This window comes from Symphalangus syndactylus, chromosome 9, assembly GCF_028878055.3.
Source record: "Symphalangus syndactylus isolate Jambi chromosome 9, NHGRI_mSymSyn1-v2.1_pri, whole genome shotgun sequence".
Lineage (NCBI taxonomy): Eukaryota > Metazoa > Chordata > Mammalia > Primates > Hylobatidae > Symphalangus > Symphalangus syndactylus.
In genome coordinates, this window is record NC_072431.2 from 35,292,031 (window position 1) to 35,315,799 (window position 23,769).

At 35.2% G+C, this 23,769-nt stretch overlaps 1 protein-coding gene and 1 long non-coding RNA gene across 2 annotated transcripts in view; one reads left to right on the forward strand and one right to left on the reverse strand.

The window, feature by feature from the left end:
- LOC134731424 (uncharacterized) overlaps positions 1 to 23,769 on the reverse strand; it is a 423,644-nt gene that overhangs the window by 302,536 nt on the left and 97,339 nt on the right. The window lies entirely within an intron of this gene.
- LOC129489402 (sodium channel protein type 1 subunit alpha) overlaps positions 1 to 23,769 on the forward strand; it is a 138,036-nt gene that overhangs the window by 58,333 nt on the left and 55,934 nt on the right. Inside the window, exons 4-12 of the mRNA XM_055291908.2 lie at positions 9,215 to 9,333; positions 11,401 to 11,490; positions 13,099 to 13,227; positions 14,922 to 15,013; positions 15,880 to 16,149; positions 19,574 to 19,637; positions 20,746 to 20,887; positions 21,538 to 21,744; positions 23,192 to 23,476. Of these exons, the coding sequence (XP_055147883.1) occupies positions 9,215 to 9,333; positions 11,401 to 11,490; positions 13,099 to 13,227; positions 14,922 to 15,013; positions 15,880 to 16,149; positions 19,574 to 19,637; positions 20,746 to 20,887; positions 21,538 to 21,744; positions 23,192 to 23,476 (1,398 nt within the window). The remainder of the gene's footprint in view (positions 1 to 9,214; positions 9,334 to 11,400; positions 11,491 to 13,098; positions 13,228 to 14,921; positions 15,014 to 15,879; positions 16,150 to 19,573; positions 19,638 to 20,745; positions 20,888 to 21,537; positions 21,745 to 23,191; positions 23,477 to 23,769) is intronic.

Here is a 23,769-nt window from a genome sequence, read left to right on the forward strand (position 1 = left end):
TATATACTCTACATGCTATACATATCAGTACAATTACTGTTCTTTTTTCATCCACAGATTCTTTCAAGATAGCTCGTCTTTATTTAAAAATAATAAAACTGAAGTTAAATAACTTGCCTAAGATCACAAAACTATTAAGTAGCAGAGACTAGTTTTAAAACTAGACCAGTGAGTTTCATGGCCCATTGCCATGTTAGTTTGGATTTGCAGTCATAGTACTAATCACAGCAGTGGAAAAAAGAGAAGTCAGTGATAGAATCTAAATAAGCCTATAGCTGTTCTACCTGTTTCCCATTTATGCCATTTTGCAAGATGTGATTCTTGTCTCCCAGGCTGGCAGTATTTCCTAAACCCTTACTGGTCATTTCACCACTTGGCCATTTCCTGCCCTTGTAAAAACTAAAATCTTAGACACTCAGTGATCTAGATTAGCTTCTAAAATAATTAGAATTTTTTTTTCCCACTAAATTCCAGTAGGGTGATAAGCACCTATTTTCAAAGAGGATCAATTCGGGAAATTTAAATTGTGTGCCTCTATAAGGAAATGGCATTCAAATTGGGATCTGTAGGTTAAAAAGGAGGAGGGAGAGGAGAATCTTCCAAGGAAAGAGAATAGCATAGAATAAGACAAATAATCAAGCTGACCTATAATAGGTAAAAAGAGAATAAGGTGAGGTTGGGGAGGTAGGCCTGGGGATAAAGGGGATCATTCAGTATAAAGGGGATCATTCAGTACATCTTAAAGAGTTTGAAGGTTATCTTCAAAGCAAAATGAATTCCCAACAAATATTTGGGTACAGGAGTAACATGGTCCACTTTACTTTTTTTTTTTTTTTTTTGAGGCAGAGTCTTGCTTTCTTGCCCAGGCTGGAGTGCAGTGGCGCGATCTCCGCTCACTGCAAGCTCCGCCTCCTGGGTTCACGCCATTCTCCTGCTTCAGCCTCCCGAGTAGCTGGGACCACAGGGACCCGCCACCATGCCCGGCTAATTTTTTGTGTTTTTAGTAGAGATGGTGTTTCACTGTGTTAGCCAGGATGCTCTTGATCTCCTGACCTCGTGATCCGCCCGCTTCGGCCTCCCAAAGTGCTGGGATTACAGGCGTGAGCCACGGCGCCTGGCCCACTTTACATTGTTAAAAATCACTCATCTTCTCTATGGAGAAATTTAGGAGTTTTATACTTGATCCAGCATTTTGACAATGGAGATAGAGAATAATGGATAGAATCAGAATTGGTTTTGGAGGTGTTTGGGTGTCAGACAGAAGGAAGCTGATGGCCTCCTTTTCTTAGGAAGTTTGAGAAGAAAGATATTGAACCTGAAAATTCCAATACTAAAATTGGCCATGCTTGGAGAAACAGAAATGTTCTTATATGTGTATATTTAAGAGTTAGAGGCTGGGCGCGGTGGCTCACGCTTGTAATCCCAGCACTTTGGGAGGCCGAAACGGGTGGATCACGAGGTCAGGAGATGGAGACCACGGTGAAACGCCGTCTCTACTAAAAATGCAAAAAATTAGCCAGGCGTGGTGGCAGGCGCCTGTAGTCCCAGCTACTCGGAGAGGCTGAGGCAGGAGAATGGCGTGACCCTGGGAGGTGGAGCTTGCAGTGAGCCGAGATCGCGCCACTGCACTCCAGCCTGGGTGCCTGGGTGACAGAGCGAGACTCTGTCTCAAAAAAAAAAAAAAGAGTTAGAATACAGAGACACATTTTAAATATTTTAATCCTTATATTTTTATTGACACTGTAGAATTCACTAAGGGCATTGACATGTTTTATTTCACTTCATCCTCAAAACAATCCTGAGATTGGTATTAGTATAATCTTCTCCATTGAGATGGAGAAATTTAGGGGAATAGTTTGCTCGTAGTTCTCACACAGCAAGCTTGTAATCAAGCTGGGCTCAAAAGTGTTCTTTCCAGTCAAAGAAAAATTAACTGACCATATAATAGTATAGCAGACCCATGGTATGTACATTCTGATGATATAGGGCTGAAAAATGTTTCAGCTCCAGATTTTATTATTTTTCCTTATGGTTATAGTTTCTTCTCTCTGCTGGAGAAGAGGTCGAGAGCTCTGCAGCCTTGGCTGACAAAAGCCTATCTAGGCACTTTCTAGGGAGGCACCTTCTGCAGAGTTATCTCCTCCACTGGCCCCAACCCTCCTCCACCCCACCCAGCTAAAGCATAGAAACAAGCAATTTTACAGACTCTTCTCTAGGTACAAATTCTTCTCTTTTTTGTGAGCTTATGGCAACGATGTTTAAAAACTGACTATGAGGCATGGAGTCCACAGACATGTTTTGTTAAACTAACAAAATTATTTATAATTTTGAATTATTTTCTGGCATTTATAAATCAGAAAATCTTTCACACACACATAAAATTATACATCTAAGGATTCCTCTTGAAATATCAATTCAGGCATCACTGACTTATACGCCTAAAACTGGCAGGTACCTACTGTCACTTAGCCTCTGTGGGCATTTTAGTTTGTAATCTGTGGCTTAAGGACCACATCTGTCATTAAGTGAAGGCCATATATTAAAGCTTGGTGGCTGACGGGTAGGCAAGTGACACAGATTGGTGTTTAGTCTGATTATCCCTTGTTGAAAGGAAAAAATTGAATGAGACTAGGAGATGAAAAAATATTAAATGTGGCATGCTCTTTTCAGAGTCAGGTAGAAAGCCTGCAAGAAAACTTTTCATCCCCCAGTGAGCCAGAAAAGGAAGAAAATCTTGGCTTGAACTCACAGGCTATGATAAATGAGAAGGGAAGTAGGTGAGACCATTTAAAGTCCTTGGGAAAAAAAATTATATACCATGGAATTGGCCCAGCATAAGAAATGTCCCCAGAGATACATATTATACTAATGGAATCTCCTGACCATCTATGCTGCTCTTCACACCCAAAACTTTGAAGCATCTCTCCTCTTGCAACGTGGCTCTAATTCTGCCCCTTCATGCTGGAACCTCTTCCCAAGCCAGCAGCTTAGAGCTATGAAAAACTTAATAGCACTTCTGGGTAGGAGCTAGAGCCAGATAATTTTCCTGGTCTGACTTCCAGGCTATTTCAAGGAGAGAACTCTGCCATTTTCAGAGTAACACTTTCTTACACATAGTGATAAAGTTTCGCAGTGCCATTAATTCGGAATTGTACTTCATTAACAGTTTGATAGGCTTGTGGGTCTAGAAATACATGTGTATCTGTGAGAATATATGTTCACATTTCCAAACAATTGACTTCCAAATGCATTTTTGGAGCACAGCTCATGTACAAGTTGGAAATTGCCTGTTTTGTTTTGTTTTGTTTTTCTGAGATGGAGTCTCTCTCTGTCGCCCAGGCTGGAGTACAGTGGTGCGATCTCGGCTCACTGCAAGATCGGCCTCCCAGGTTCATGCCATTCTCTGGCCTCAGCCTCCCGAGTAGCTGGGGCTACAGGTGCCCGCCACTGCGCCTGGCTAATTATTTTTGTATTTTTAGTAGAGATGGGGTTTCACCGTGTTAGCCAGGATGGTCTCAATCTCCTGACCTTGTGATCTGCCCACCTCGGCCTCCCAAAGTGCTGGGATTACAGGCATGAGCCACTGCACCCGGCCGGAAATTACCTGTTTTAAACTTTGAAGCTAAAGGATAAATTTTTTTTTTTTTTTTTTTTTTTTTTGAGACGGAGTCTCGCTGTGTCCCCTAGGTTGGAGTGCAGTGGCGCGATCTCAGCTCACTGCAAGCTCTGCCTCCTGGGTTCACGCCATTCTCCTGCCTCAGCCTCCTGAGTAGCTGGGACTACAGGCGCCCACCACCACGCCTGGCTAATTTTTTGTATTCTTAGTAGAAACGGGGTTTCACCATGTTAGCCAAGATGGTCTCCATCTCCTGACCTCGTGATCCGTCCGTCTCGGCCTCCCAAAGTGCTGGGATTACAGGCATGAGCCACCGCGCTAGGCCTAAAGGATAAATTTAACCAACCAGTAGTACATTCTACATTTTGTGTATTGTTCATCATCATAGCTCACCTTCCTGTGTTATTTCTTGTCTTTGCCAGTAGATTTACTTTAAGAGTAGGAAAGTGCAATAAATTCGGAGTCAGTCCTGTTATTTGGCAATGTTTCAATAATGTTTAGATGAAACACAAAGTTAGAGCTTACATTTAAACGATGTACTTTAAAGAATATGGCCCCTAGATTAAAACAAATGTTAAGGTAATGGCTATATTTAAATGAGAAAAAGAAACTGGAAAACCATGACTTGTTAAATTCAGTGTCCATCCTGGGAAAAAATTGTAAACAAATCACTCTCTATAAGCCCAGAAACAAAAAAAGATTACTAGATAATAACAAATATAGTTTCATAAATAGCATTTTCTACCAAATCATTATAATATAATTATTTTCTTGTTAACTATTCAGTTAGATCAAGGGGCAAGATTTCAATCCACATGTACAACATAATCATTGATAATTTGGGCAATGGCTTGTGATTTTTTACAACCATTAGGTAACCAAAACAGATTAACAGTGCTGCTATGACAGAATCATCTGGATTACTTATTTAAAGTATAAAAACTAGGTATCAAAATCTGACCGACTAAATTGGAAATCACATCACCTCTGTGAGCTAAGTACATTTATTCTGTTTTCAAGTGAGGTAACTGAGTCACAGAAAGTTAAGAAACCTGTTCCGGATCACACTGCTAGAAGGCAGCAAAGTTAGTTTTTGAACCAGAAATCTAATTTCAGAGTTTGCATTCTTAAGATAAAACAAATCATATTTATATTTTCATAATGTTGCTTCACAGATTATTAAACTGTTAATTACCAAGGTTATTACTAATTTTTCTATATAACTTCCTTCTTGCTTTTTCTTTAAAACCAGAAATGATTTTTACATGGCAAGGATTGCTGAAGAAGGTATGAGCTTGCTGAACAATGGATGGTTTAAGTTTAGGTCTGTGCTGCCCAACACAGCAGAGATTAATTAGCCTTGTGTAGCTATTGAATACTTGAAATATGTAAGTGTAACTCCAGATTTCAAAGATCTAAGACTTAGTATAAAAATACACATAATATCTCAAAAATTTTTTATATCAATTTCATTCCCAAATGATAATAATTCAGATATGTTGGGTTAAAGAAAACACTGTTAAAATTAATTTCACCTGCTTTGTTTTTCTTTTAATGTGGCTCTCAGGAAATATCATACCTGTAGCTCAGATTTGTAGCTTACATTATATTTCTCTTGGAAAGTGCTGGTCAAGGTAAACCTTCACCAATTCTTCTATATTCTATTAAGACAAATAGTTGAGCATCTCCTAGTTTATAGAAGTCTTGGTGTCATAACCACGTATCTTTGTTTTCTCTTTAGACTGTAGCACAGAGCATTGCAAATATTGTAATAAACACTTAATATATGTATTTTGAATTGAAATCAATTGAAATTAACAATTGGACCTAAAGTAGGTCTCTGCTCATTTCGGAATGTCTGCAATGCTTATACATAATTACCAATTTACTGTATATATGCTCAATAAATTTGGTACCTGTATATGAAGACATAAATGACAAGCTAGAACAACCCCTATTGTATGACTGTTACATTCCTGCAAATAAGTCTGTAAAGTGATTTTTCATATATAAAATCTAGCTGCTACCTCAGTTACAATGCCATGCTTCAAAATTTGTTTTGAAGGCTGTTTAAAATCCATCAACACCTTAAAGCTACATCTATGAAGTTTGCACATAAGCATGTATGTTTCAATCTGAGAAAAATGGAGTTCTCACAGAAGAAATCCTATGAAAAATGGTCCTTTAATGTTGGCCTTATTGTTAGCTTCCTGGGTAGCAAGGATGTCTTGCACAACAGTATGTCTTATGAAAAATTAAAGCAAAACAAATACTGTTGTTCAGTAAAACCTTACCAATTCCATTTATAAATTCAACTTCCAAGTATTTTCCATTGCATGTATAAATCTTGTTACAAACTAATCTTCTACACATTCTTTAAATTTTTAAAATGAATAAAGGGAATACATTGTAAAATCAGTAAATGTTTTCATCTAAGGCTTGAACAATTGATAATTATGCCCATTTGTTTTTAACTTTTGTGTCGAAGTATTAATTTTCTCTATGTCAAACGACTTTTAGATTTAGAATCACATATAAACATTAGGAGTGCTCTGATTTCATTAAACTCACCTTACTGAGTTTCAGCCCTTTATACCCCCTTTTATCTTATTTTTTAAATTGACACATAATAATGGTACATATTTATGAGGCATATAGTGGTTTCAATACATATGATGTATAGTGATCAGATCAGAGTAATTAGCATATCCATCATCTCAAACATTTATCATTTTTTGTGTTGGGAACATTCAATATCTTCCTTCTAGCTATTTGAAACTATATAATGAATTATTGTTAACTATAGTCATCCTACAGTGGTGTGGAAAGGTAGAATGTGCTCCTCCTATCTAGCTGTAATTTTGTGTCCTTTAACAGATTTCTCTCTGTCCCCACCTTTCCCCGATTTTTGTCTAGAATCCTCTGCTCTTTTTACTCCTAGGCAGACTCCCTTTTTGGACCCTCTCGTGTTTGGTTTCTGAATCTTGCCTCTTTTACTTTTTAGTACTCAGGGCAGAAATATTTCCCCTACCTTCTTTTAGATCTCTAGCTTCGCCTTTTACTTTACCACTCCTTGTCTGTCTTTTCTGTTTTGGTCATTTATTACCTCTGGTCATGGTTTGGGCTGAACAGCGGCCAAGGAGCCAGCAACACAGGTGTTTTCTAAGTATGGTCCTTCTCCTTAGGATGAGCCTAGTTATTTTCCTTATCCACGGAGGTACAAACAGTACCATCTTGATTATCCTCACACTCCAGCCCGATTTGGGCCATCTATGGATTGTCATTTCTTTCTCATCATCTCTTTGTATCACTAGTATTTGTTTCAAAATTAGCTTTTAATATTATTTGAAATGGAGAGATTCTTATTTTAAAATATATATATTCTGTGTTATATTTTTACTGGTTCTCCTACCTCAGCCCCTAATATTTCTTTTTCTTTTTTTCAGATGGCGTTTCGCTCTCATCGCCCAGGCTGGAGTGCAGTGGCGTGACCTTGGCTCACTGCAACCTCTGCCTCCTGGGTTCAAGCGATTCTCCTGTTCTCCTGCCTCAGCCTCCCAAGCAGCTGGGATTACAGGCACCCGCCACCAGGCCAAGCTAACTTTTTTGTGTGTTTTTAGTAGAGATGGGGTTTCACCATGTTGGCCAGGCTGGTCTCAAACTCCTGACCTCAGGTGATCTGCCCACTTTGGCCTCCCAAAGTCCTGGGATTACAGACGTGAGCCACTGCGCCCGGCCATCTGAGCCCCTGATATTTCTATCAGATTTTACTCAGCATATTTTGGGGGAAAGGAAGTATATGCAGTATGTTTGAAAGGTGGACCATATTTATTCCTGAGCTAGCTCACTTTGGGCCTTTCTGTGTCCTTACATGCTCACATTCCCCACAGCAAAGGCATTTGCATTGCACAAGTCTGTTCAGATTTATGATGATCTCACAATGTCATTCAGGGACAGAATCCCTCAATGAATCAGAGAAAAAGAGGGCTAACTATTGTTGGCACAGGTGATTGTTCTTCTAGTAAGGACAGGTGAAATTCTCCCTTCCTTCAAATGGGCTTTGTGGTAAAGTTCTATCTGTTTTCTGGACTCATACTCCTTCAAAGATGATAGAGGGAATGCAGGCGGAGGTGAGACTTGGAGCAGTGCTTCTCAAACTCTGTTGAGGATGTAAGGTCTCTATTCTTCTATAAAATGAAGTAAAAATTAAATTCTAGAAAACTGAAATGAAAAACAGGCCCACAACAACATCCTCCTACTTTTTTTTATTATTAGAATAAACAGACACAACATTAATTGGTCAAATTGCCTTACAAATTTCTAAACATGGACTCTCCATATCTATACTTAACTAGCACCAGTTGGGGGACCATACTTTCACAGCCAGTTTAGGACACTTCTACCATACCAGATAGAAAGTGCTTAATTTTCAAAAATCAACTCCATAAATATTTAGTGGGTAGGGGTGTGGGTTTGCTTTACTTGAATTTAGAAAATCCTGCAAGTATAGGGGAAATCTGTTAATGAGCTAAGACTATACAAAGATTCTTAGTAGAAAATAAACATAAAGTTTATGCTTGCTATATCATAACATGATCTGTGCAGATATGCATCCTAAGGCTTAGAAAAGAGAGCTTTTGAAGAATGGGTGAATTTAAAATGAAGAAGCTTAAAATTTCCTTCCCCAAATATGTTCTTCACAGAGATAAAGGCTTTCTCCCTGGCTCTGTCTAAATATAAGTAAGCACCTTGGAAAACACTGAGTCAGAGTCCTTTTTACACCCTTGCATGTTGCTTCTTTAATGTTTTGTCTGCCCACTGCCAATTGATCTCAAATAAGTCTAATTTTTGGAAGGAATTTCATTCACATTCATGGATCCTGGATTCTTCAGGGGCTTTGAGCTTTTCTTCTGTGATAAGAAAGCACTGCATAAGATAGGAAGTCAGCTAACTCAGAAATCCCAGTACAGAATTTAGCACTCCTGGTCAATGGGTACTCTCCAGGGATCTTGGCCTCCAGAAATCAATTATTGGATTACATCCATCTAACCCAAGAGTGGGTTTGATGGTGGCTGTTTTTATTTTCTATTACGAAGAGAGTGATAATGTTTATTTTATGAGGATAGATGGTAAAACAATCTTTATTTCAAAAATAGTATCAGTTCTATTGAATGATTTTGCGTTCCACAGGATTAATTTTCAAGATATTTGAATTGGAAAAGCTGAAATCACTATAAAAAGCATGTAGTGCCATAAGTTTTTTGGAATGAAATGAAATGTGCACCCATTTAAGACTTTCATTTAACTCAGACACTTAAAATATCAAGAAAATAAATGACTTCTCTTGGCTAATTGTCTTATGTACAATAAAATTGAGGGTAAGTATTAGGTAAAAGGTAAGTGGTATCATTGGATTTTCTCTCTAATTAAGAAGAGATCCAGTGACAGTTTGTTTTCATGGTGCACATTAGAAATTGTGATTGTGCTGGTTTCTCATTTAACTTTAGAATAATTTATTATGACAAGTAACAGAAAGTAGATAACAGAGTTTAAGTGGTTTATACTTTCATACTTCTATGTTGTGTTCCTGTCTTACAGACTTTTATAGTATTGAATAAAGGGAAGGCCATCTTCCGGTTCAGTGCCACCTCTGCCCTGTACATTTTAACTCCCTTCAATCCTCTTAGGAAAATAGCTATTAAGATTTTGGTACATTCATATCCTTTTTCAAGTGATTAATATTAACTATTTGTACATAATCTGTAAGCACTTTATAGCTAAATATCAAATTAAGTTGGGAAAAGTCCATATTCTAGTTTTCATCACTCTCATTTTGCATCTTTGTCATATTAGCCTCATTCTTAAAGTTCATTAATCACATAGACATTACTGAAACATGCAATCTTTAACATTTTATATATTATACATAAACATATATTTATGTACTTTTGTTATCTTTCTAAAAACACTTATATGTATTGAATCCTACAAATCTAAAGTAAGATAACCATGTTTACCTCTACCATCTTTATACAAAGCTTGTGATGGTGTAGAATTTGCAGTGAGCAATGATATAATAACAGAAAAATCTACTTCCAGACTCAAGTTTATCCATAGTTATGATATAAAACACTTCAGTGTATCTTAGAATAAACCTTTAAGTATATTTACTGTCAGAGAATGTCAGAAGTCTTTGGCCAGAACTTAGTTAATTCTTGAAATTTCCTGATGATTTTTGTGAAGGAAGTACTGGAATATTGGCTGAATTTCAAATTCAAGTCATGAGTTATGATGCTGCCAAGCAAAACTGATTGCTTAGTAAAGACTCTGGAAGTTAATGAGAGAAGTTGGCATGTATTTCCAAATGGTCTTAAGGGATTTGGTTTCATGATTCTCGTTAGTGTTAAAAAGGACTCCACGACTAAATTCATTTGTTATTCAATTTAGCAAAACAATTCACTTCTGATTGTATCTTGTTTGATAGCTTTGACAATAATAGATATTAAAATACCATTATAATTATCATAAGCTCATACTACTTTTTTTAAAGGATTCTAAAATTTAAAAGGCCATTCTAATTTTAATATAATAGCAAGAAATTTCTTTAGTGGTATAAATATGCTATTACTAAAATGAAAAGATTTGAAACATAGAAATCATATGATCAGGGTTTTTACACTTACGGAAGTTTCCTTGTCCCAGTTTGTATTCCTAGCGCCATCATGCGGTCATTTGATGAAAACTTTCTTTTTCAATTATGGAAAATTTTTGTTTTGGCAGTAAACTATAGTGGAAAGAATATTGGATCTTAATGCAGGAAACTTATATTCTAGTCCTGGGCCCTTTATCTAATTCTTCTAGAGCTTAGTAAGGCCTTATTTCCATGATTTTTTAAAATATAGGGATAAAAGTAATTTTTTAGGGTCCCTTTCAGTTTTATGTTATGTCTGTTCATTTGTTTTAGCTACCACTTAGAGTATATTTACTTATGTGCCGTGACTGTTCCAAGCATTTCCAATATATTAACTCATTTAATCTGCATGTAAAAATGGTTACATTACAAAATGAGTACATTATCAGCTCCATTGTAGAGAAGTAGGAAGAGATACAAGGTAATGGCACAGAGAGGTTGAGTCTCTTGGCCAACATCACTTTGCTATGTTGAATTTTAATTACATTCCCATCATGTTAAGTGCCAACCTTCAAGAATATTCACTTTTAATGTTATCGAATGCTGCTGCACTTGTATAAACTCAGTCAAAATAGAGCAATCCAACAATTAGCATCGTGCTGTACTTTGACTACAAATTGTTTTCATGCATTGAACTATGTTGGATAAGATGTGTTTAAGAAATTACAATATTGCAGATAAGTGGCCTTCCTCAACAATTTACTAGTTTATTCGCCTGAATGAGCTCAAGTCAATACTTTCTGCTGAAAAACTATGCAACTCTAGGCAGCACAAAAATAGTCTTCCCACTGAAGTTCTCTGGGAGGTGAATATAGTGATTTAATAATAGTTGTAAAAACAACACCTTATACTGATATAATGCTTTTATATACATTACCTCATTTAATCTATACAAATACTCAGTGAAGGTGATATTATTACCCACATTTTACACATGAAGAAATTGAAATTTAAAGGGATTAGATGACTTGCCCACAATGCATTTATCCCTGAATTTTGGCTAAGCTGCAGTTTGGGCTTTTCAATGTTAGCTTTTTGTAATATAACACTTGGATTTTGACTTTCTTTTGTGTGTTCCTTAACAATAACCTACATTATTCAGCATGCTAATTATGTGCACTATTTTGACAAATTGTGTGTTTATGACAATGAGTAACCCTCCTGATTGGACAAAGAATGTAGAGTAAGTTCAACTTATATTTTTAATAACATATATACATTTGGGATTTTGAAATTGTGTCTTAATGTAGTCTTAAAATAAAACTGAAGAGCATTTTATTAAAGTCATTCCTAGACAAAATTACGCAGCAAAAGGACAATGCTCATTGGCCCTCAGACCTGCTGGCGTTATACTGATTATCACTCTCTTTTGCCTGTACCTGGTGTTCACCAGAAGACCACCACTCTTGGACATTTACCCATTTTTCTTTAAAATCTACAGTAGCCAAACCAAATGTGGTCAAAGCAATTGCAGAAAAGAGCCAATATGGTAGACCTTGGTTCCAGTTAAATTCCAGATAAATACATTGAATCAAGAATCAAAAAGGGTTAGTTACAAATGCCATGTGAAGACAATATTGAACCTCACAAAGTTTTCATTTCCATCAGGCACATTCATTTCATGTCAGGCCAATATAGTTCCAAGCGTGGTCACCAACAAATTGAAAAATAATCCAAAGTTTCAGGGTTGTAGAACTTGAAAATTCAGTAGACTGAAGACTAAACTAACAGAAGTGGAACTTTTTGTAGAGCTTTCAGAAACCAGAAGCATTACTAACTATATTGATGATCTCTCTGTTCTGGGGATACCTTCGAAGCACAGAGGCCAGATTTGTGATAACTGAAGTTGGGCTACTCTAACCATAGCTGCTCACCTGCCCACACTTCCTACTTGTAATGCCTGTTACTATACAGCTGCTGACCCATAGCAACTACAGAAGTATTAGGTTGGTGTAAACATAATTGTGGATTTGCCATTACCTTCAGTTGAAGGTAATGTTTGCACCAACCTATTTCCAAGAGTGTCTCCTTTCCTAGACACTTCCAGGCTGAAACCAATAAGAAAAATGACATCTTGAAGAAAATAATAAATTTTATATATAAAAAATTCTAAAGTATTGAAGTTAATATGGGAGGCCCCACAGGTTTTCAGTCGCCCTAGTTTTTTTGTGATTTTATGCCACTCTCACACCCCAATTTCTGAGTAGAAGATTTAAACTTTGGAAACACCTAAGTTTCTGAATTATCACAAGAATTTTATTCTAAATTAAATTTTTACTTCTTATAACCCTAGAAATATTTACTTTGATTTTAAAGAAGTCCTTGTTCCAAGCAAGTTAAATTATCTTGTAGAAAAAAAAAATAAGACATGCTAATTTGTCAATTTCCTCTCATTCTTAGAACACCATTAAACTTGAGATTTTTTTCCCTAAAAGAAAATCATTTCATGCTTCTGCAATATTATTGATTGGCTATTCCATCATGTAAACATACTAAATATTTCTCAGGAGACTGTATTTATGTAAATACCAAGACATTTCAGACAATGGCTAAATAGATTTCATATACCCTGTATTTCTCACACTACTCTTAAGACACTTTACGAAACAACTCTTTGTGTTAGGAAGTTGAATTTAAATTTAGCGCTACGTTTCATTTGTATGAAAATAAAATCCATCTGCTTAGTTTTCTTTCTTAGTATTTATCTATTCCACTAATGGAGTGATAAGGAATTGGTATGCTATGAAAAAACACTGTTACTTTATCAAATTTTTTGGATGCTTGTTTTCAGATACACCTTCACAGGAATATATACTTTTGAATCACTTATAAAAATTATTGCAAGGGGATTCTGTTTAGAAGATTTTACTTTCCTTCGGGACCCATGGAACTGGCTCGATTTCACTGTCATTACATTTGCGTAAGTGCCTTTTTTGAAACTTTAAGAGAGAACATAGTTTGGTTTTCCATCAGTGCTTATGCTTTTAAGAATAGGCTTACTTTACCTGTAGAATATTTTGGTGTGATTTATACATTCAAACTCTGGATTTCAATTTAGCACAACAAAGGTCTAAGTGGAATTTCACTATAGCATGAAGGCTTTGCAGTAGTTAAAAACTACAATTTTCACATGTAGCATCTGTCAGAAAATTTCACATATGCCACTCTTCCACATATACATGCACAAACACACACACACACATATGAACACACACAATCTGATGTCAAAACACAAGCATATTTGTAATATATCTGTGAAAATCACTTTAAAAATTACAGCCACAAAACAGTTCTATTGGCTACACAAATTTGCAAAGACCTTGCTCATATTACACACAGCTTCTTTTATTGGTTTGGTAGAATAATCGAAATAAGTATCTACTAGCATCAAAACAATCTGACAAATCAAACTAACAGAAGAAAGAAGATACTTGAAATATTATGTTTTTAATATATTAAATTACTGATTTCTAAGACCTGTAGAGGAATACATTCTCTCTGCCTCTTTCTGTTTCTCTCCTGACCCCTTTTCTTTCTTCTTTTCTTCTTTCCTTTTATGGCTCTCTTCATCTCTTTAGTCTGAACATAAACTTCCTTATCCTTATCTCCTATTCATATCCACTCAGTAATATGCACAGTTTATGCACCCCCATGCTTTTTTTTCTAGTGGCAAACTTCCTCAGGAAGAAACCCAGAAAAATAATAGAAAACCATTCCAGACTAAGTGAAAGTACAGTGTAGAAGGAGGCAGCCCAAAAACACTTACCCTCATCCTTCCTTCAGGAGCTGATTTTTTGGTCTCTAACAGTTGTGATGTAGTGGATAGGAGCAGGAGAGGTGGCACTGATATACTCAGGACTCCGAATGTCTGGTCTTATTTTCCTAACTGATCAGGATGAGCCAATTCTTTGCCAGACTCTCTGGCCACAGCTCAAAAGAAGGCCTACAGGACTTCTATTTCTTAAGAACAAAATGGCAGTAATAATAGGGGCAGCATTGGACCCTCATAAAGTATTGTTCTTAATTTGCTTAACTTTTATTTAAAAGTTACACTAAGAAAATCTTATCTCATATATAAAAGCAGTAAGGCAATCTGCCTTTTCATGCCTAAATTTCTGTTGGGTGATTTCATATATTTTTTTCTAACTAAAACCCTAAACCATAGCCAAGATTTACTTTCTTTTTACAAGTTACATATGATGTTGGTTGCATTGCTTTCCAGAGTGACAACAAGGGTGCCTACTTTATGAAGTTTACATTTAGCTAATGGCCTTAAATTATGTGAACAAAGGATTAATGATGGAATCTAATTCCTGATTTGCCACTTACAATATCATTTAAAATCACCAAGAAGGTCTTTATAAAAGACCCGTGCAAGTAATATAAATCCTGCTAAAATCTTGAATAATTCTGATTTAATTCTACAGGTTTGTAACAGAATTTGTAAACCTAGGCAATTTTTCAGCTCTTCGCACTTTCAGAGTCTTGAGAGCTTTGAAAACTATTTCTGTAATTCCAGGTAAGAAGTGATTAGAGTAAAGCATAGGCTCCTTGTACCTACAGCTTTTTCTTTGTATCCTGTTATTGTGTTTGTGTGTGAACTCCCTATTACAGGTACGTCACAGAGTTTGTGGACCTGGGCAATGTCTCCGCATTGAGAACATTCAGAGTTCTCCGAGCATTGAAGACGATTTCAGTCATTCCAGGTGAGAGCAAGGTTAGACAACGAGATGGACCCATCATGTGATTCAGCATCCTTCTCTTTGCTTGACGTTCAGTTTTACAGAAAATCAGGAATCATAAGACTAGGTGTTTCAAAGAAAATGATTCTTATTGTTTAGACATAAGCTTTATCAGCCTTAGAGTTTAACAATGTCTTATGTGAGATACTGTAATTTGAGGTCAAGGTGATTTGCACTTACAAATATCATGGGTTTTTTTTTTTTCCACCATGTTAGTTTTATCGAGAATTTGCTCCCTTTTAAATATACCAATCTGTAATTTCTCATTCATTAGAGTCATTAGTGACTATGTGTATACAATGCAAATCTTCTAAGTTTTTTGCTAACAAAAGAGAAGGAAACAAGATAATAAAGAATAGTGTGAGTCTGCATGGAGGATTTATTATCTTAAGGCACAATTATACTGCAAACCACTTTCGGTTGTATAGCAAAATCTTTCCTGCTTATAAATAGGAATTTAAAAATATTTATTCAGGTATTTTGTTATAAAACTGACCTCTGACCCTAATGAAAATGTGAGGCAAGTTTTAGTAGCAAAAAGGAAAAAGACAAGGCCCTTTCCTTAATATAGGCTCCATGAAGAACATGAACCTTCCATTACTCTATCTCGACATAATGGGATATGAATCTTCATTTCATTGTTTAAATCATTACATTTCTGGAGTTCATCTTCATAACTTCTTCCCCCTTCCATGAAGTGTTGCTTCTCCACTAGCATTGCCAATATTCTTGGATTTATGAATGAAATCTATGTTTTCAAGAAAATTGTGTGACGCTTTTATTATTTCACATGTGTTAAGTCTTCATAGTAATAGACTTCTTTCTTTCAGGCCTGAAAACCATCGTGGGAGCCCTGATCCAGTCTGTGAAGAAGCTCTCAGATGTAATGATCCTGACTGTGTTCTGTCTGAGCGTGTTTGCTCTAATTGGGCTGCAGCTGTTCATGGGCAACCTGAGGAATAAATGTATACAATGGCCTCCCACCAATGCTTCCTTGGAGGAACATAGTATAGAAAAGAATATAACTGTGAATTATAATGGTACACTTATAAATGAAACTGTCTTTGAGTTTGACTGGAAGTCATATATTCAAGATTCAAGTAAGAATTATTGTTATGTACATTTCCTTAAAAAGTAGAATTGCCTTGTTTGTAACACAAAGGATAAATACTTGAGGGGATGGATATCCCATTTTACATGATATGATTAGTACATATTGCAGGCCTCTATCAAAACATCTCATGTACCCCATACATACAAACACCTACCATGTACCCATGAAAATTTAAATTTAAAATTTAAAACTAACGAAATAGAACCCCCTCTAAGAAAGAATTACTATTAAGTATATTTAGTCTTTTCATTGCTAATGTGCCTTCCATCTAGGCATGAAAAATATTTTTAAATGACCACATAACAAGATGTGATCTCTTAGAAAATTACCTAATCAAACTATTTAACAATATTTAAAATTATATTTTATTTGGTATTTCTATCCCCTGGATTTTAAATAATAGATTATTTATATTTCTGGAACTAAAAGAAGAATTTTGTTAATCACCTTATTAATGGCTTACACATACATTTAACAATTTTGTTCATAACTACTCTAGTTTTGACTCCTAAATGCCACTTTCTATTTTATCATCATTTGGAAGGCTGAAGAATTCAGCTAGAAAGAATTTTCCTAAGATCCTTGGTTGCTATACATTCTTCCTGTGGTAATTGATATAATCAAAGGAGATAAAATATATGAATGCCCTTTGTGAATTCTACAGTACTATGCAAATGTAACTCATTATACATTAATTACACAATGTCTTTTATCTATCAGAAACTGTATAGTACACTGGGGAATATAATGGAGGTAATGCATGGCTTCAGAGTGTTATAGTTTAATAGATTATTTTATTACCTTAAGGAAATAAAGTGATACCTAAAAGTAAATCTTATATTTGAAAAGTAGTATTACATGAAAAAGAAGAAAACTACAGTTAATAAAGCTTCAAGAGACAGTAATAGAAAATGTTAGTTGGGTGCAGTGGCTCACGCCTATAATCCTAGCACTTTGGGAGGCTGAGGCTGGAAGATCACTTGAGGCCAGGAGTTTGAGACCAGTGTGGGCAACATAGTGACACCCCTCCTCTAAAAAAAAAAAAAAAAAAAAAAAAAAAAATTTATATATATATATATATATATATATATATATATACTTATTTTAATGAGTTGGGTGTGGTGGCATTTACCTATAGTCTCAGTTACTAAGGAGGCTGAGATGGGAAGATCACTTGAAGCTGGGAGGTCAAGACTACAGTGAGCCATGATCATGCCACTGAACTCCAGTCTCAGAAACAATAATAATTGTGCTAATACCCTTTCTCTTTTGAAAGTGACAATAAAAAGTGTGTAAGTTTCCTCTCTCTTTAATTTTAGAATCTGCCAGTAGTGATATTTCAAAAGCAAGAAGAGTTAGAACATGATTAATAAGAAAAGGAAAAGTCCTTTTTAAGGAAAAACATTAAACCTATACAACTTAGATTTTAGATGTTCTTTAATATAGTATATCTTTATTATTTTAAGGTGATGAATAATATTTTGGAAAAAAAGAAAGAAAACTTCAGTGACTGTGTGGAACAAACAGAATAATTACAGAAAGTTACTAGTTGTTCAATATTTATTAAAGTAATGATAGCATAGTTTAAAAAGCAAGTACTAATCAGTGTCTCCTTACAGTTATAAATCTGGAAAATACCTTGGGTTGATACGAATGAACTCTTCCATGACATTCAGTGATATGCTAATAAATAATTTACAAACAGTTGAAAATCTCTAGACTTAGTTGTAAATCTTTAGATTGAGAACAGTGTCTGAGCAATACACAAATGTTCCTTATTCACTAGATACGAGGCCAGTAGGTCCACTTCAATCACCAACTCCCTGAAATCTGTTGTTTGTTTGTTTGTTTGTTTTATCTAAGTTCAAAATACTGACTGAGGGTTATTTAGGGTTTATTCTCTCTAGGGAAAATTTATTGGACTGCATTTTTCCAATACTCGAAGTAAAATAAATAAGTAATATCTGAGGTCATTTTCAGCTCTAAACATCTATGGTTCTTATTTTAAACCAAATGCAAATATAAATAAAATGGTTCATTTTTGAAAGTAATAGAAAATTAAATTTATTAAAATTAAAGATAAATATTATATCTGAAAAATTATATTTTCCTCAGGTTAAGCCTGATCATTAAGGTTAGATCATTGAATTTAATGGGCAAAATTTCATTTATAAATATGAGATATCAAAAATTCACCCAGAAACTATTATAGTCCTTTCTCTTTGTTTAATTTTAATTGAAAGTTAGGAAATACTATGTCAACTTTCCTGTCTAGGTTCAAAGAAGTCAGAATATTAGAAATAAAAATGATATTTTTCCTTATGTGGTTCTGTGTCCTGTACGGAACTATGCATGGAATAAATTCCTCAGAAAACTTAGCATCTAGAAAGTATATCTTCTTACAAAATTCAGCATTGATTGTTTAATTCCATGTTTTTCTCTTTTTGTCTTTTATTTACTTATTCATTCAATAAACTTTACAGAAAGTCTACCCGGTCTCAAACAAACACTAATATAGAAATAATTAATGATCAGGACTTTCTAGGAGGAATACTTGTAAATAAATAATTACAATATAGTACTGTCACCCTAAGAATAATTCAAGTGTATACAGGTTACTGGTAGCACAGTGAGGGGAGTTCTTAATTATGTCAATATTTAGTAGAAAGAAAGTTGAAAATACCAAGGAAAAAGTTACAGAAGAACTGGATGTTGCAAGAAGCCAAGGCGTTTGCAAGAAACAGGAATCTTTGAGATAATGTAGTGTTCACCTATAGTCATTATTTTAGCTTTAGTATTTAAGACTTTTTAAAATTGCTTTCATTTCAGTTGTTGATATGATTTATGCATATTTTACTATAAGTTGCCTATATTCTGGAAAATGTGAGAATATAAGTTATACTTAATTATTAAAATGTATAGTGTCAAAAATGTAGGCGAGAGGACCAGAAAATATACTATTCTTTTATTTTGAAATATGTGGCTGTTTTGTGAAAACAAAGAAATTCCTGTCATTCCTGTCCATTTTTACTGAATGAATTTTTTTCATGAGAATGGTGAACAAACGCTAATACCTTTTTGAAAGATTATGTTAGTACCTGTCATTATCACTAACTTCACATTCATAATGAAGAAACACTTTGCACTGTAAAGTGTCTAATGTAAAGTGTCTTTGCACTGTATCTAATCTAATGCCATTTCTTCATAATGAAGAAACACTTTGCACTGTAAAGTATCTAGATAGAATATCTAGAATTTGGAGGGAGAAGAGACAAATACTTGTGCCTTTGAATGAATTATATATTTAAAATTACTCAATAAACTTAAAAGTAGAACCTGACCTTCCTGTTCTCATTTTAGTGTTTTTAACAATGCAAATGTTCATCATGTGACTTTCTTTTTTCAAACAGGATATCATTATTTCCTGGAGGGTTTTTTAGATGCACTACTATGTGGAAATAGCTCTGATGCAGGGTAAGTCAAAATTTGTGTGTATCTGTGTATCTTTGTATGTACACATACGTATGTGTATCTTTTCTCTCTTTGTATAGAAACTGAAGATAACAGCCAACTAATTTTATTGACATTAATTTGCTATATGTAGGTTTTTGATAAAGTATGAGATTATGTAAATATTAGGTAAGATTTATGTTTTCTAAAACAAGAAGTAATACTTTTAGACACATGCACACGTATGTTCATTGCAGCACTATTCACAATAGCAAAGACATGGAATCAACCTAAATGTCCATCAATGATAGGCTGGATAAAGAAAATGTGGTACATATACACCATGGGATATTATGCAGCCATAAAAAATAATTAGATCATGTCCTTTGCAGGGATATGGATGGAACTGGAGGCCATTATCCTTAGCAAACTATTGCAGGAACAGAAAACTAAGTATCGCATGTCCTCACTTATAAGTGGGAGCTAAATGATGAGAACACATGGACACATATAGGGAACAACACACACTAAGGCCTACCAGAGTGTGGAAGGTGGGAAGAGGGAGAGGATCAGGAAAAATAACTAGTGGGTACTAGGCTTAATACCTCAGTGATGAAATAATCTACACAGCAAACCCTCATGACACACATTTACCTATATAACAAACCTGCACATGTACGTACTCCTGAACTTCAAATAAAAGTATTAAAAAAGACAAAAATGTCTATTAAACATCCACTGTATATAACAGCAAAAATACAAAAAGAGGAGTAATCCTGTTCCTACTTTTTTAGGATTATATTAATGTTGTTTCTTTTAGATAAGTATATTGAGCTATAAACTCTGGAGACTCCATAGTAGTAAAAATGAAATGGAGATGTTGAAAATGCAAATTATCAACAAAAATTATTTTGTAAAATATTATTAGAAACGCTGCACCATATTTTAATGATGACACCAAGTAGCTAATAAGACTATATGCAGTCAAAAGTTGGAAAATAGATTAGTTACTTATTCATCAAACTTTTATTTTGAAATAGCAAATCTTTCTGACTAGGCAATATTATAGCATAGTATCAGAGTAAAAAGGTAGCAGAACGACTTGTAATACTTTCTTTTACCCCACTTGCAGCCAATGTCCAGAGGGATATATGTGTGTGAAAGCTGGTAGAAATCCCAATTATGGCTACACAAGCTTTGATACCTTCAGTTGGGCTTTTTTGTCCTTGTTTCGACTAATGACTCAGGACTTCTGGGAAAATCTTTATCAACTGGTGAGAAACTAAAAAGCCACACTCTCCATTTAAGTAAAAGTATACAAGAAAACCAATTGAGTTATGAGATTAAAACCGGAGGATAATATAGTAGAAAGAGCAGAACTTGAAACGAGACTTGGTTTCCTCTATCCTGTTGATTATAACACATATTGAGCAGAGTGATGCCAAGGATTACAAATCTCTCCCATTTCTTCTTGGCTCAAAACCTGTTCCCTACCCTTCTCAGACACAGATTGTCCTAAACAGAAGGCACATTCTCCCTTCAGCCCTATCTACCCCCTCAAATATTATCCCTCAGGTGGGAAGTAATGACAATGAAGAAGCAGATATAGAAAGATAACTTTGGTCTCTTCCTTGACTTTCCTAAAGGCTCCGGTCTTTAATGGAGGACTCCATGGCATTTTATTGACTGTTTCATTCTTGGTGAATACAAAGATTGTCCCCTAGAGATCATAGTGTGAATGCATAAGCTAGGAGAGAAGGAAGAAGCTGAAGTTAAAGAAACAATCAAAAAAAGTACAGGGTGCTATGACCAACATAATTACTATTTATATCTGAGTTTTGCTAGACACACAAGTAAACTGAAAGTTGAAGCCACCACTTAGTGAAATAATATTGAGAAATAATTCTGATATTTTTGTTTGCAGACATTACGTGCTGCTGGGAAAACGTACATGATATTTTTTGTGTTGGTCATTTTCTTGGGCTCATTCTACCTAATAAATTTGATCCTGGCTGTGGTGGCCATGGCCTACGAGGAACAGAATCAGGCCACCTTGGAAGAAGCAGAACAGAAAGAGGCCGAATTTCAGCAGATGATCGAACAGCTTAAAAAGCAACAGGAGGCAGCTCAGGTAAAGCTGCCCTGTCTCATGGCACTGACCTTTTATTGTTCTGATTGTTACAATAATATTGAAGAGAAAGTGAGTACCTAAGGGCAGGTGGTGATATGAGGAATTAATAATGATTTCTATATTTTGATCATCCACTTACTTTTGTTTAATTATTTTATTTATTTTGAGATGTGTGTATAATAATAACTGCAATAGAACTCTCTCATGCTATTTTAATCATCTTAAGATTCTCAAAGTAAAGGGAAAATGTTATTTTGGGGTATTTTCAAGTGAGAGACTTTTATTCAATGAGAAGACTGGCATTAGGAGGAAATCATCTTTTCTTAGAACAAGAAATTATTGGTTATCATATGAAGAGTTGCTCCACTAGTTCTTAAACATAGTCTCCTTTTTACTTTAACTAAAAATATGTTGGCTTTTAACGTGGTTGCTTTATTACCTTTATAAGAAAGTGATCAAATAATATAATGATCTCTGATATAGCAGCATCCAATAGACACATGAATGTCACCAATCTTACAGAGATTGACCATCTAAAAAGGATTACTTGTTTTTATAGTGAAGTATTAGTCCTCACAGTGTGATAAATCATAAAATGCCTCTCCTATCTCTCTCATCTTTCTGTTTAGCATACAAACTTATTGTCTTTACTAAAGAAGTTTCAGAAATATTAATTTATATGCAAGAGTAATTAATTTATCGAGGTTACCCTGGGAACAATGACAATAATAAAAAAGTGTCAACTTAGTACCAGTACAAGCTATAATCAAAAAGCATTGTTTTATTCCATGCCCATGTGCCCCCTTAAGAACCAGTACTGATTTGAAGATGGTGGGGACAGTTTTTGGAGAACTGGATGTCTTATCTTGCTCAGCAGAAACTATTGATTCTCCCTCCCCCATTCTTCTGGATATTGTGGATGGGGGAGAAAGGGATTTTATAACTGTTCATAAATAGAATTAATAATATTTTGAGGGTATTGGACAATCCAATTTCAATAACTAGAGGAAGGACCTCAGGTCCTTATCCCATTCCCCTGCCTGAAGATATGACTTTAAGTAACTCATCAGCTTTTCTTCCATACTCCAGTTTCTTTTTTGGAGAAAAGAAAACAACACTAATTAAATACCAATTTTTAAAGTAAATCAAATCCCAAAAAGTAATGAATTTATTTGATACATGATGGATATTTTTGAATATGTGGTCTGTGGGGCATTAACACAGACATAATAAATGTTACCATGGAGAAAACCAAATTATCTCCGAAAGCCTTCATTAGGTGGAAAGAAAAAAAAATCTCCTCTTATACTTGCAAAGAATCTTCTCTCTGAGATGATCCTCAGTCAGTTCAATATATTTTTTAAAAGCCATGCAAATACTTCAGCCCTTTCAAAGAAAGATACAGTCTTTTCAGGTGCTATGTTAAAACTATTTCTCTTCAATATAGCAGGCAGCAACGGCAACTGCCTCAGAACATTCCAGAGAGCCCAGTGCAGCAGGCAGGCTCTCAGACAGCTCATCTGAAGCCTCTAAGTTGAGTTCCAAGAGTGCTAAGGAAAGAAGAAATCGGAGGAAGAAAAGAAAACAGAAAGAGCAATCTGGTGGGGAAGAGAAAGATGAGGATGAATTCCATAAATCTGAATCTGAGGACAGCATCAGGAGGAAAGGTTTTCGCTTCTCCATTGAAGGGAACCGATTGACATATGAAAAGAGGTACTCTTCCCCACACCAGGTATGGCACTGCTGAGTTTACTGATGCACAGTTGAAAATTAAAACATGGGAGAGAGGGGGAGAATTAGAAAATGGACTCAGGAATTTTTATCAACTGAATCGACCACTGTTGTGTTATATTTAAACCTATCCCTTCTTCACATAGTTATGCAAAAATTTTACTCCACAGATATGTAAGTCTACAGCTTGGTGTAGTTAAGATAACACCAAGTTGACAGTCAGGAGAACTGGACTGTCATTCTGATACTGTCTGCTGATATTTGTCTATAACTAATGACATTTAATCTTTTTGA